This window comes from Sinocyclocheilus anshuiensis, unplaced genomic scaffold (assembly GCF_001515605.1).
Source record: "Sinocyclocheilus anshuiensis isolate Anshui unplaced genomic scaffold, SAMN03320099.WGS_v1.1 scaffold758, whole genome shotgun sequence".
Taxonomy (NCBI): domain Eukaryota; kingdom Metazoa; phylum Chordata; class Actinopteri; order Cypriniformes; family Cyprinidae; genus Sinocyclocheilus; species Sinocyclocheilus anshuiensis.
Window position 1 is genome coordinate 710,398 of NW_015548126.1, and position 14,746 is coordinate 725,143.

Sequence of the window (14,746 nt, forward strand, 5' to 3'; positions counted from 1 at the left end):
TTAGAACGATGAGCTTTGTAAAAATCGACGCGTTTCAGAAAGGCGGGGCATAGAGGAGAAACAATAATGTACAGTATGTGGAAAATAATGTGTTTTTTGAACCTTAAACCGCATAAACACATTTCATTACACCAAATACACAAAATAATGTTCTTTTTAGCAGCATCATATGACCCCTTTAATACTTCAATTTAAACTAAATGAAAATGAGAAATGTTTTTTGAGAAATTAGATTTTTTTTATGGTTTTAAGTTTTAGCTTTAGTAATAACCCTGATACACTCCAATGCAAGGTATTAAAAGCATAATAACTACAATATTCTCTAAAAATATTCTCTAAAATATGCCAAAACTTACCGGTAGTCCTGGTGGGCCAGAGAATCCTGGTGTCCCTGAAACTCCCTTATTGAGAGAATGAGAATGAGAGACAGATTGGCTGGTGTTCAGTTATACTGCAACTGTTACAGGAAATATATTAACACACTCACACACTCCGTACCCTAGAACCTTTAGGTCCAGGCATGCCTGGAAATCCAATATTTCCCTGTGTAATAAAAACAAAACAAAAAAAAAACGTTACCAACATTAATCAATGCTCTAATAAAGAGTCTATACAACAAAAATACTGAAATAATAATGTCTCAAATTCTATAAGATCCTCACTTGGAATTTCAAGTGAAAGAAAATTAAACACCCAGTGAGCAAGTAATGGGCAACTGTGGCAAAGAACGTGTTACTAGTGGAGAGGAAATACAGGGAGACTCTATAGTGTTTTTCCAAGAGCATGTGTAAAATTTAGAATATATTGCATTTTTATTCTGATATATTTTCAAATTGTGAGCTTGTAAAGCAGCCATGTTTAACATACATTGTCACCGGGAAATCCAGGAAAGCCTTCTTTTCCTCGATGCCCCTGAATTCCTTCCACACCAGGCAAACCAGGTAACCCCATCTCACCCTGAGAGAAAGACAGATAAACACAAAATAGTAACGAAATGTTATGAGAGTATGTTGTTTTATCAGCTACATTGGTTTATCAGCAATATTAGTAACTTTAATGATTAAGCTGCATGATTACTGTGGGTAAACGGTTTGTGTAAAACAGTAAAATGCTATGGTTTTTGCTCTGGATTACAGTCTAGACTAGTTGACGCTAGTTCCTGAAAGTCAATGCCAGTCAAATATGGACATAAAATATATCAAATATGTTTGATATTATGAAATGATTTTAGAGCACATATTGCGTTCATTTGCATGTTTCATTTGAAAGAAACTTGTATACAATTAAATATAACAGTTGTCACTCCATCTCCCAATAATATGTCTTAATAAAATGATATTTTAATGCTTAAAGCTGCAGTCTGTAACTTTTTTTGGTTAAAAATGATCCAAAATCAATATTTGAGCAAGTACATAACCAGCCAGTGTTCAAAACGCCTTACTTTAGTCCGATTCACAACGGTTAGCTTATAATCAAGTTTTCTAATTTGAGTGGTATTGAGTGGTATTTGTGGCGGATTGTAATCCAGAAAGGATTATATGAAACACATGTGAATGAAATTAAATGATATTCCAGTTTTAAATGTGCTTCTGATTACAGATAGCCTGGGATTACACAAGATTTGTATTTTTAAAGACAACCAGTTCGAAGGGAGCATAGTTTCTTTTTGGGTTAAAAGAATTTCTTGGTATGAAATTCAAATGGTATGACAATTAGAGATTAGACTACAGAAATTGAAATCTACACACACACTATACAACTAGTCACGCAATGCTGATGTTGTTAACATTAATAATCTGAGAATAAAGTATAACAATAATAATAATTTGCACGGTTTGATGTGATATGAGCTAATCGATCGTTAGATTAAATCACCATTGGTAGCGCGATTTATTGTAATGCTTTTTTCCTCAGTTGGTCAGAACAAACGTGGCAGACTTCAGAAAATTCTTATTTGGGTCATATATTCCAAGATGTAGGCTAGAATCTGTGATTACTAAATATAGGATTCACACCGCTGCGGTCACTGACTGCCACACATACACCTCAAAACATTAGATTCATCCGCGTTGGAGCCGTGCCAGAGTACAACCCATGCAAGGAAGATAATTCCGCAAGTACCTGCAATTCCAGGTTTTCAAACAGAGATGGCGACAAAGAGTCAAAATTTACGGACTGCAGCTTTAATTTTACAAGTATGTTTTTTGTGATTTTTCTACAAAATTAGGAATGGGTAATCAAGCAAACCTTGCTTCAGTCCAGAAAGAGATCATCTTGAAATATTACTAACAATATTAGTTAAGTTTACTTTATAAAAATCAGTAAAGATTTCACTGCAAAAAGACACATGTACCACTAAAGGAGGACATTTTTAAAATCATACTAAAAGGCATTTTCTTTGATAAAAGTATCAACTATCAATCAGATGACAGAAGGCATGTAGAGAATTTTATGCAACTGATTTTCAGCAAACCTTTGATCATGTTGATAATTTAGAGGTCTTTAATTATGTGTATGAATTATGATAAAGTAGGCTTTACATTAAAAATGTGCATGATGGCCCTGGTCTAAAAACAGATGTGGAATATTTTCTCATTGGGTAAGTAGAGAGAACTTCATCAAAGCTGAATGTGAATTGTCAACATGAACTTTGACACAGATTTTTCAAGATTTGCAAATATCCTCAACAACACAGAGACCGGAAAACTCTTACAGAGGAAGGTCTGCAAAATAGCTCCATGGACTTTATCTAATCACATGTACAACCCTGGCTTTTATTGCAATGCACATACCATGACAGGTATGCCAAACACATGTGTATAGAATGAAGTAGAACACAGACTTTTACACACAGGTGGACACATACAGAGGAGCAGATGCGTGTCTTATATTGCTGATAAGTGTTCTGTAGCTTTGAGCATCAGTAGTGTAGCTAGGGATACAGTGATAGTGCGATACGGACACCTGGGTGGCCATTCATCTATCACCATCACCTAGAAATAGTCATGAGGCCACCCACTACCACAAAATATGCTTTTTTTTCTGACCCAAGCTTCAGAATTCCTGATGTAAAGACAAACACAAGCAATAACTGATATTTCGTGTTGTGTTAACAAGGGAATATACAAAAACACAGAAGTTGTCATTTTGATGGTGCTTCTGAAAATGTACTCATCCTCAGGCCATCAAAGATGTGGATGAGTTTGTTTCTTTTTCCAATAGATTTGGAGAAATGTAGCATTACATCACTTGCTCACTCATGGATCCTCTGCAGTGAATGGGTGCCGTCAGAATGAGAGTCCAAACAGCAGCTGATAAAAACATCACAATAATCCAAAAGTAATCCACATGACTCCAGTCCATCAATTAACATCTTGTGAAGTGAAAAGCTGCATGTTTGTTAGAAACAAATCCATTATTAAGACGTTTTTAACTTCACACTTTCGGCTAAAATACAAATCCTCTATTCAAAATATTTCTTTCTCCAGTGAAAATGTCATCGTGTCTGCATCAGGAGAGAAATATTCACAGATTAAGCAACATTCATAAGTGAACACAGCCCAAAACAAATAAGTCAGTGGATTTTGATGTGAGAGGACAACAGGAGATGAACTTTTCCACTGGAGGAAGCGTTATTATGGATTATGGACTATGTATTTTAACCAGAGGAGATGGTTTAAAGTTCAAACGCTTTGATATTTATTACAAAATTTGTTTATTACAAACATGCAACTTTTCGCTTCATAAGACTTTAATTGATGGACTGGAGTGGTGTGGATTACTTGTGAATTATTGTGATGTTTTTATCAGCTGTTTGGACTCTCATTCTGACGGCACCCATTCACTAAAGAGAATCCATTGGTGAGCAAGTGATGTAATGCTAAATTTCTCTAAAAATGTTCCGATGAAGAAACAAACTCATCTACATTATGGATGGCCTGAGGTTGAGTACATTTTTTATAGCAGATTTAAATTTTTTGATGAGCTATTCCTTTAACCTAAATTCAAACTATATATTTCGCCCAGCTCTTATCTGCTAAATGTGAGTATAAAAGGTGCGAAGATATTAAGATATTATGAACATTAACATCATGATTTTCTAGCTGCTTTGAAACAATGTGTATTGTGAAAAGGACTATACAAATAAATCTGAAATCATTCCACATGTGGCAAATATGAAAGCTTCTGCACCAGTAAAGATCACCAGAAGGGGGTAGCATTTTCATTTGATTTAAATCTGAATTTCCCTGCATGTTTAACTTTAGGAACTCTATAGATATTTTCACACTTGCTCTGCTGATGTTTTGAACACACTGTAAGGATAATGGCAGTCACAATTTAAGCAATATGTTTGTGACATTTATTTATTATTTTGTGTGTGAATATGATTGTATGTATGTTTGCATGTTCTATTATTACCTTTTGTCCTTTGATTCCTTGACAGTTGCACCCTGATTTCACACTGCAAACACACCCCTGTAAAGAAAACACAAGCAAAATAACACCATGACTGCATGAATGCATTTACAGATACAGTAGCACCATACGGCATTCTCATGCTTAATCAATAAGAAAACAAAGTCACCAAAAAGGGACAAATATTGATTAAAAATTCTAGTCCTTTGTGGTTTTGCAGCATCTTATCTGAGTTAATTGACTGTGGGCACGAGATGTGCCCAAGCAGACACCCATAATTTAATGAAATCACCTAATCAAGAAATGCATAAAATCCATGGCTTAAAGGAATGCTAGGAGTTTCACCAGCTCTCTGCATGAACATGCATTGTTACGGATGAACTCCAAAATTAAAAGATATGACAGCGACAAGCATGGGTTCATGGCCTCGCATCTCACTATTTGAGATCACAGATTCATACAGTTATGTCTTTGGAACAGCAAAGTTATGCTTCCTTGACAACAACAGAAGTTGATAAACAAACACTATTATGTCTCATGAGTTGATTTTTAATAAAACTGACAGACTGAGGGTTTTTATATGGTGGTCTGGTCACATCTAAATTGCCTTGTAAATGTTTTACATTTATTTTTAAAAATGTACAAATGCCTTATATACACTACCATTCAAAAGTTTGGAATTATTAAAAAAGTTTTAGAAAGTCTCTTATGCTCACCAAGGCTGCATTTATTTGATCAAAAATACAATAAAACAGTAATATTGTGAAATATAATTACAATTTAAAATAACTGTTTTAATATGTGTTAAAATGTAATTTATTCATGTAATAGCATACCTGATTTCCAGCAGCCATTACTCCATACAAAATAAATAAATAAATAAATAAATAAATACATACATAAATAATATAATTTATACAACAAAACAACATAATTTATTTGAAATATAAATCTTTTGTAACATGAAAAATGTCTTTATTGTTACTTGAATGCTTCCTTGCTGAATTAATTTAATTAATTAATTAATAATGATAATAATAATAATACATACAGACCTCAAACATTTGAATGATTGTATAAATCATTGTATAAATGTATTTATTTTGTTAAATATATATTTAACAAATAATAGTAATACATTATAAATCTTATACAATATAAAATACCATATAAGTTTGTAATTTTGGTATGTGATGCTGTGATTTATTGATCAAACATATTTGCTCAATACAGATTCACAGGTCAGATTCACATTTGCATTGGTATGAACTGCAGTGAATGGAGCTTAAAGTCTAGTATCTTTATATGCTATCTGTCAATGTGCCACACCTGTGCTATTTTGGGACCAAATCATACAATAAAACAGTAATATTTTGAACTTTTTTTTTTTATTATTTAAAATAACAAATTACTATTCTAATATTTTTAAAAATGTCATTTATTCCTGTGACGGCAAAACAGAATTTTAGTCTTCAGAGTCACATGATCCTTCAGAAATGATTCTAAGAATTCAGAAATGTTTCAGCTTCGCCATCGAAAAAAATATATTTTAAAATATATTACAATAGAAAAAAATAGTTATGAAATAGTTATAAAATAGTAATGCAGCCTTGGTGAGCATAAAGGACTTCTTTCAAAAACATTTAAAAATCGTATGTCTAATGCCTTTATACGTTATCCCAGACTTTCAATCATTAATTTTAAAAATCCATCGTAAAAAATGCCAATGGCTTTCATTTTTTCAGTGACAGAATTGTCCTGTAATGCATGCATTTCCACTGTTGGACATGTTGGACAAATGTGGTGAGAGTGTGTGAAGAAATTGTTTTTCAGAAGTCTACAAGACCAGACTGTCGATTTGATATCAAAGTTCAGATACACAGGGTCAGACAGGGGAAGACAAAACACGTCTACTGATGATCTCAGATCAGTGAGACCACTGTCATTGGGGCAACCCTTGCTCGCTGTAACCGAATTCGAATCTGTCTAGCATTGTGCATGTTATCTATGTGCAGTTCTGATGAATAAGAGAGTCTGTATACAAACATACCATGATCAGATGGGCTATAATAGACAATCTGTTTGGGTTTTACCGTGCATGTAACACTAACAGAAGAGAGAGAGACATACACCCACGCTACAATATGCACACATTAACGTGCCTGGAGGGGGAAACGCTGTAAACAGGGATGTGGGACTTCAATGGATCACTTCAGGAGTGTTTAACAATTTGGAATCCATTTCAGTTCAATTGCACATGTGATGGGTTAGGGTTAGGGCAATTATATGTGATTTATATGTGTTATATTTGTATTGTGTGTATGGGTGCATGCATAGGCCCGTATGAACCCATGGGAGAGTGTGTGCGTGTGTATGTGTTATCAGTCATCTGTAGTCACTGTTCTATGAAACTTCTGAACCTGATGACATTTTACAAATATTATCACAACAGACCAGAATCAGATACAGACCTGCATTTGCCTGAGGAAAGAGAGAGAGATGGAGATGAAGGTGGACAGAAGACAAAGTGGGAGAACAGAAAGACTTTTCATCCATTTCTGTTACTGTTCTTAGGAAAAGTCACTTTACTAGCAATATGCAAATGATGCAATGACATTTCTAAAGCAATCTGTGTAATCTGGGATGCAATCAGTTGTTGTTAATTTTATTGTGTGAGCAAAAATGTCCAATAACAGGCAACTGGAGATACAGTGAGAATTTTTTTATATAACTTTCAAATTAATGAGGCCACCTTTCAAAAAAGCACAATGTTTTGTGATGATAATCCTAAAGGGGAAACTGTCAAGTGGCTTACCGCTGCTATGATGATCTTGAGATGTTTGAGTGTATTTATTTAACTCGAGGCAAAAATACATGCTCCAACTTTTTACTTTTGTGGCTACTGTAACATTTCTTGAAAGTTCTATTGAAATTATCTTTATGTTAGGCTTATGGAAGACTTAAAGGAACAGTTCACCTAAAAATTAAAATTCCATCATCATTTACTCACCCTCCACTTAATCCAAACCTGTATGAATTTCTTTGTTCTGTTGAACACAAAAGAAGATATTTTGAAAAATGTGGGTTCCTGGGCCCCATTGACTTCCATAGTATTTTTTTTGTTTTTTTTCATACTATGCAAGGGGACCAGCAACTGTTTGGTTGTCAGAATGATGACAGAATTGTCATTTCTGGGTGAAGTCTTTAAGATCCAGTCTAGAAAAACCCCTCAAACCCCTTTTCAAGTCAAACCCTGCATCCGTAGTGCAATAATCATGTCTATGATTGTTACTCCTTGTCTGAATCTGCATTGATCACAGGGATTCAACTGTGATTCTATATCACAAGTAAACTGTTTTTGTCTTTCTCCCATTGCACATTTTTACCCAGATGCTGGTGTACCATTTCGGCAAACCATACACAAAAGTTCTGGTGGTACCATGATACAGTGATGCTATCAGTTGGCCCGTCCATGGTACTTTGATAAATATGCATGATACTTTATTGTGTTATTTAGATATCTCCATGGCAAATATGCTAAAACCATCATATTTGAATATTGCATTCAGAATGGTATATATTAAAATATCATGCATTACTGTATCATGGTGCCACCACAATACTACAATACCAGCACAATGTCTAAAAAGCATGCTACTTTTTTGTAAGTAAAATCCAAACCTACACTAAAACTAAACTACAACACATATAACAACTATCACTTTTAACTAAGTTTGTTGCCTATCTGGGTTCATAATCATAAGCTCTGATGACACTGCAGATAAGATATTACATGACACAGACTTTAATACACAGAGGCATGTGTAATGAAATATGTGGCCTACTGAGAGATCTAAAGATGATTGAGAAGTTCTGATGCACATGTGATGGGGGCTTCAAGAAGCTTCAAAGGGCCCTGCAGAATGAGTTTATTTTTGCTTACAGATGCACTGCCTCTATGCAGGTGTGCTCATGTCCGGTCACGTTCTGACAGGTAAACACCGTGCACACAAACCAACATACTCAAAATATTTGCACAAAGCATGTCTCGCATTGAAATGTCAATCGTCAATCGTCAATCATTTGTAAAATCATTTTCTGCAGCAAAAATCAAGTACAAAAGTCCCACCAATATGATTTCATATACATTAGGGATGAGGCGAGATGAGACTTGACAAGACAACTGGAAAAAAGATTTTTAAAAAGTGACGAGATGAAAAGAGAACGAATGCAAAGTGACGAGATGAGAGGAGACAAGAAGAGAAGAGAAGAGAAGAGAAGAGAAGAGAACTTTGAAAAAAATGAAAGAATGGAATGAAAATTAGACTACAAAAAAAGTGTGAAATGTGAGCATAGCAAACCGCTTGTGTTAGTTTTAAAATAGTTGAACCAAGCCCAAACTAAGAGCGGTGTAGCGATGAATAGGACATATTCATAAACACCCTCCTAGTCTCTCAGAACACACAGGCAGGCTCAGGCTGACACCGTACAGACACTGTGAGTGTTGTATGTCAGTACACATATGATTTGGCATATATCTGATACCTGTCTGAAATAATCAAGCTAATGTTCGTCTGCTTATGAAGAGCCTGTAGTCATCATCCAGATGTCTTCTCATATCAACAGAAAATTTGTAAAACGCATGGGCTGACTGTCAGTAACACTACTGTGTATTAACATGCCCTTGGAAGTTGACTGACAGTAATACAAAAACAATTACACTGAACACAACACAATGGAAACCCATCAGGAAATGCTGTCAGGATGCATAGCAGGTGTGAGACACAAGTCATTGAATGTCTCTTAGTAGACACCCATTCTACTGAACGAGATACACTACCTTCCTAAAGCTTGGGGTCAGTAAGACTTTTGTTTTAAGAAATTAACGTATTTATTCAGTAAGGACGCATTAAATTGATCAAAAGTGACAGTAAAGACATTTAAAATTTAAATGTTACAAAATATTTATATTTCACAAAAATGCTGTTCTTCTGAATTTTTTCATCATCAAAGAATCTTGAAAAAGAAGTATCACAGTTTCCACAAAAATATTAAGCAGTAAAATGTTTTTAATATTGATACTAATAAGAAATGTTACTTGAGCAACAAATTATTATTTCATTTTATATATAGGTTCCTTACATGACACTCAAGGACACCTTACAATGAAACAATCAACATTAAACAACAATAATCATTATTACAGCCTAAACAGACCTAATACAAGCAATCACATCAAAGCCTGCCTAAAAAGATGGGTCTTAAGGCAAGATTTAAAAACAATAAGACTTTCACTGTTTCGCACATCCTGTGGTAATGAGTTCCATAAATAAGGAGCTGCATGACTAAAGGCTTAAAACCCCATAGATAGAAGTTGTGCGAAATTGGAGGGAGAACAAGAGTGAGTACAGAAGATGAACTTAGAGTATGAAGAGTGTAGATATGAAGAAAGTCAGATAAGTATGAAGAAGCAAGATTATTGAGTGCCTTGTAAGTAAGTAGTATTTTAAATTCAATATATATTTAACCAGGAGCCAATGCAAGTGTTGTAATATAATAATTACAATTTAATTAATAATAATTTAGTGTTGTAATATGGGAGTAACGTTATAGGAGTTCTGCAAATAATTTGTGCAGCTGAATTCTGCACTAACTGAAGTTTATAGAGAAGCTTTGAGGGCAGACCATAGAACAGAGCATTACAATAATCAATGCTCTTTACTGAGAGAGCCGGACAAGGTCAATTAATATTATGTATGTGGAAATATGAAGAGTGAATGGCATTGTTTATATGTGCTTGGAATGACAAAGTTATATCAAAGATGACACCCAAACTTTTAACTTGTTTAGACACAGACACTGGAAAATTATCGATATTCACTGAGGAACATTTAGACTTGGCCAGACTGGTTTTTAAGACAACAAGAAGAATTTCAGTCTTAGATTTCAGATTTGATGTGAACCAGTCTTTAATCTCAGCTACACAATCTGAGAGGATAGATGGAAGAAAAATAGAGACAGGTAAATTTGGGTGTCATCAGCATAGCAGTGAAACTGAATACCAAACTTCTTATAAATATTACCAAGAGGTAGAAGATAAATAATAAATAAGAGAGGACCCAAAACTGAGTCCTGGGGAACCCCAGTAGTAACATATGAAGGCTTTGATGTAAGCTGCTTCAGCTGTACAAATTGAGTATGACCCATTAGATAAGATCGAAACCAAGTCAGGGCAGGTCCCATGATTTCAATAGACTCCAGTCTGTCCAACAAAATACTGTGCGAGATGCTATATCAATTAGCATATTAAGTTGCAGTCACAGTCACTGCTGCTTGCCGAAATTTCCCAGGTCATTCCAATAGGAATCCACGCCACCGGGAGTTTCAATTGAGGGTGATAAAGTTCCTCACTCAGATTTCGCTCATGTTCACATCAATTCATTTTTCAGACCAACAGAAAGTTGAAATTTGCTAATGTGGCTGCACTTTTAGAATGATTTCTAAAGGACCATGTGACACTGAATTAATGGCTGCTGAAAATAAAATAAAATAAATTACATTTTAAAATATATTAAACAGAAAACAGTTATTTTAAATTCTAATAATATTTTTTATTTTTGTTTATATAACTGTTTGTACTGCATTTTTATCAAATAAATGCAGCCTTGGTGAGAATAAGAGACTTATTTTAAAAACATGAAAATCTGACCCCAAACTTTTGTACGGTATCTGGTTGAAATATAGTATGAATATAGAGACTTATGATTGCTAGGTGGTTTCTTACAGGCTAAAGTCAAAAGACACCACTTTCCAAGTTTCTTTGGTCTCAGCACAGCTTCCAGGATGTCACCTGTTTTATTCTGCTCCAGGCAAAATTGTTTGGAAAACTGTCTGATCGACGGCATGTTCCCAACATCCATCGAACACACACATCACTACCACTCTGACTTCCTGCAGCTTGGAATGGCTGAGCTCAGCTAGGCCTTCTGATTGGTCAAACACGCAGTAAAATAAACATGGTGGGGTCCATACTGCATCTGTAAATCCCCCAGTGGGCGACGATGGGTCCTACTGGCTTTATATGAATAGAGGGACTCTAAATCAACAGGCAGGCTGGACAATGAGTTGAATCCAGGGACTAAAAACACACAGGTCACAGTCGGGATATAGGATTAAGTTTTAGCAGTGGAGAAGAGACGAGAGGAGAGAAGAGACAAGCTTCTTGTGTTTCCCGCTGCTCTTCTTTCTCTCCTCCATGATATCTTCTTCACCCTCAGGGCTGATGCAGAGGTTATTGACTTCATAACATTCCTGGCATTTCCCAGTTTATTCCCTGCATTTCCACCCCACCACAGAAAACCTCTCGGACTTTCTCCGTATTACTTTGAACATAAACATTCTGCTAGCTGGAATCATGTTTTGACAAACTGTCTCCTGCGAGACAACGTAATTGACACAACATGGAAATCCCAAATCATGTGGCCTAAATCTCTAGCAAAACACAGTACAAATAACAGACTTAACTAAAAACGCTCACCTCCACTACATGAATATAATCAAATTCAAAGCTTACTCTTTAAATGTGGCGTATCTGTGGTGAGATGGAGATGGAGGAGACAGGCAGAGGGCGTGAGAGAGAGAGAGACAGAGGTGTGTGAGGTTCACATAGAATAATACTGACCCCACACTCATTCTCATACACAGAAACATACAGACAAAGAAAGAAAGAAAGAAAGAAAGAAAGAAAGAAAGAAATTTAAAGGGTTACTCCGCCCTTTAAAATTTGCACAACTAAAATAGCTAAATATTATAATAATTAATATTACAAACAAATATTCAAATGATTTTGTTTGCAGTATAATGCTGAGAAATACCCTAACAAAAAAGTACTGTGCCAGTACAATGGTACCATATGGCAACTTGGTCGAAAAAGTGCACAAACTCTGAGCCACATTCTGTCCAAAAAAAGGAGGTAACTGGGGAAAATATACCTGGCAAGTGAAACTGATATCACTCAAGTTGATCTGTGAAGTTGGAGTTTTGACGTGTCGACCGTCTGATATGCATCGCGACGAAAAGCACTCGAGCGGCTTTCTGTTGCTATGGTAACCATCTCAAGTAAACGCAACGTCTCTACGCGAAAGTTTATTTAGTGAACTCTGACTAACATTTGCGGTTACTGAATGTTGTTTGAAAGCCTATATGCTTCAATTTAATACATAATCTCCCACATAATTAAACAACAAATATGATAAGATATTGTATTTTTCATAATAATTCATTACACTGCTCTGACATATCTGCCATCCTTGTCGTCACGGACCAGGCTAATTAAAATCTAGAGCTTTTGAGTTAGAGTTTAGTTATAAATGAACTAATTCAGTCCTTTCTCCACATTCTTACACTACTTTTTCTTTTCTTCGTTACAATGATTCGTAGGCTACCCAAAAATAATGCCTTTTTAGTAGACATTCTTTTATGAAACTCACCGCTTTAGTTTGTGCAGGAGTAAGAAGTCCCAGCAACATCATTCCGAGAAGTGTCGCTCGCAATATTAGGCAAGAATCCATCTTCTCATCTGCACAGGACCCGCGCACAATTCCCACCGGTCAAATCGGCAACTATCTCAAGTCACACGTTATTCAGGCGACCTGAGAAAGTTCAGCTCTCCAAATCTACCTCGGTGCCACCTGCAGCACTGCGACCATCTCAGAAATAAAACTTGCACTTAAGAAACTGACTCAAACTTTTTGGGCTGTCAATAAATCCTCAAGAATATCAAATCGGCGGGGGTTCGAGGAATTGTGTTTGGCAAATTCTGCCGTACCTGCTTTGTCGTTGGACAGCCCATGACGTCATGAAACGCAGAGCCGCAGCAGCTATCGGATCACTTTAGCTGACTCTGTTAAAGTTTTCAGCGTGCACCTTCTCTATATGGTATTGTATTTTACGTGTTAATGTAGAGCCCTCTACATACAGGAAACTACGGGAAACTACGGGATCAGGTGAGGAGTGTGACTTCGTTTTGTTTGCTTGTTGTATTTGGGTGTTTGATTAAAGGTCTTGCACTTGTGAATGTCGTTTAAATGTTGCCTCACGGCGTGTTTTGTTTAAAATGCACGTCGTCCAAAATATAATCCGATCAGTCAAAGAGTTTATTGTCAGTAGCGTATGGTCAAATGCAATACCATGAATTGCAGCAGCAGTTAGAAATTAAATACAGGATGAAATCACTGTATGTAGCTATACCTTACCTGACCACCACCTTTCTGAGGTGACAGAATTTGTACGGGTGAAAATATAACCGTTTTGGGGTAATAAAGCAGAAATTGATGTCTGTAATAGTTTGATTTAGAGCTGAATGAGCCGATTCTTAGGTTTCATTTGATATATAACATCCACAGAAGCTTGTCAGCTACTTGTTTGATTGAAAGTATCATGGCTGAGCAGAACTTTGTAACACCACTATTCAATGTAGCCTACTTCAACTGGTCCCACAAAGATTGCACAAAATGGGACGCACATAGGCCACATTTGCTACATTTGGCACAAACATTGTATGTTTTTGTTGTTAGCCTATGTACTATGTATGTATTTTTCCTAGTTTATTTACTATTATACATTAAGATGCATTAAGTTTTCCATTTGTTTACCATTTTGAAATGAAATGCTAAAAACTGAAATGTAAGTGAGTGACGTTGGATGGCGTAGTAATTATTTTGAATAAGTAAATTTGATTGCCACATTAATTTAAATCCATCAGTAAGTTTCCATAGATACTGGGATGGGAAGTAACAGCAGCACTCTGTACTTGACATTATTTACAGTTTAGAGATCAGCTGTAGTTTTCCAAACAAATGTATTGTAGCTGATAAATATGGAAATATCATATAAACCATTACGATAACTGTTTGTTATTAATAATAACATTTATCGTCAAATCAGGTCAGAAAGTAGTATGAGAAATGTTATGGCTTGGATGTGCAACTGATGGTAAATTCAGCCATGAATGTGTTAAAGCCCTTATAATTCTAATGATTTTAATGTCATAATATGTCCTGGATATGCACCTGTCTGTCATGCTGTCTAGCTTGTGTGGCCATTGTCCATGTCAGTGAGTTCGCTTTAAAATCTTTGTCATTCTTGACTTGTGTGCCATGAAAAAGAAACCATCCGGAAAGATCAACTTTGTCCCAGCTCCATCTATTGTATTGATTCAGACATTTATGTCTCTTTCATTCTCACCCCCTCTTCTCACATCACCACCTCCACCGTATTGTCAGCCACAGGAAATATTATCTATAACATCTAATTGTATACCTGTCTGCCT

General features: G+C 35.6%; 2 protein-coding genes across 2 annotated transcripts in view; one reads left to right on the forward strand and one right to left on the reverse strand.

Annotated features, from left to right (window-relative positions):
* The window catches only part of col4a3 (collagen, type IV, alpha 3), a 30,521-nt gene extending 17,524 nt beyond the window's left edge, over positions 1-12,997 (reverse strand). Inside the window, exons 1-5 of the mRNA XM_016507730.1 lie at positions 12,906-12,997; positions 4,420-4,476; positions 868-957; positions 499-543; positions 357-401 (exon numbers count right to left, since the gene is read on the reverse strand). Coding sequence (XP_016363216.1) covers positions 357-401; positions 499-543; positions 868-957; positions 4,420-4,476; positions 12,906-12,986 — 318 coding nt within the window. The 5' untranslated portion in view covers positions 12,987-12,997. The remainder of the gene's footprint in view (positions 1-356; positions 402-498; positions 544-867; positions 958-4,419; positions 4,477-12,905) is intronic.
* A 358-nt stretch (positions 12,998-13,355) lies between these two features.
* LOC107704741 (collagen alpha-4(IV) chain-like) overlaps positions 13,356-14,746 on the forward strand; it is a 56,263-nt gene continuing 54,872 nt past the window's right edge. The window contains exon 1 of the mRNA XM_016507729.1: positions 13,356-13,421. The gene's annotated coding sequence lies outside the window, so the exon portion shown is untranslated. The remainder of the gene's footprint in view (positions 13,422-14,746) is intronic.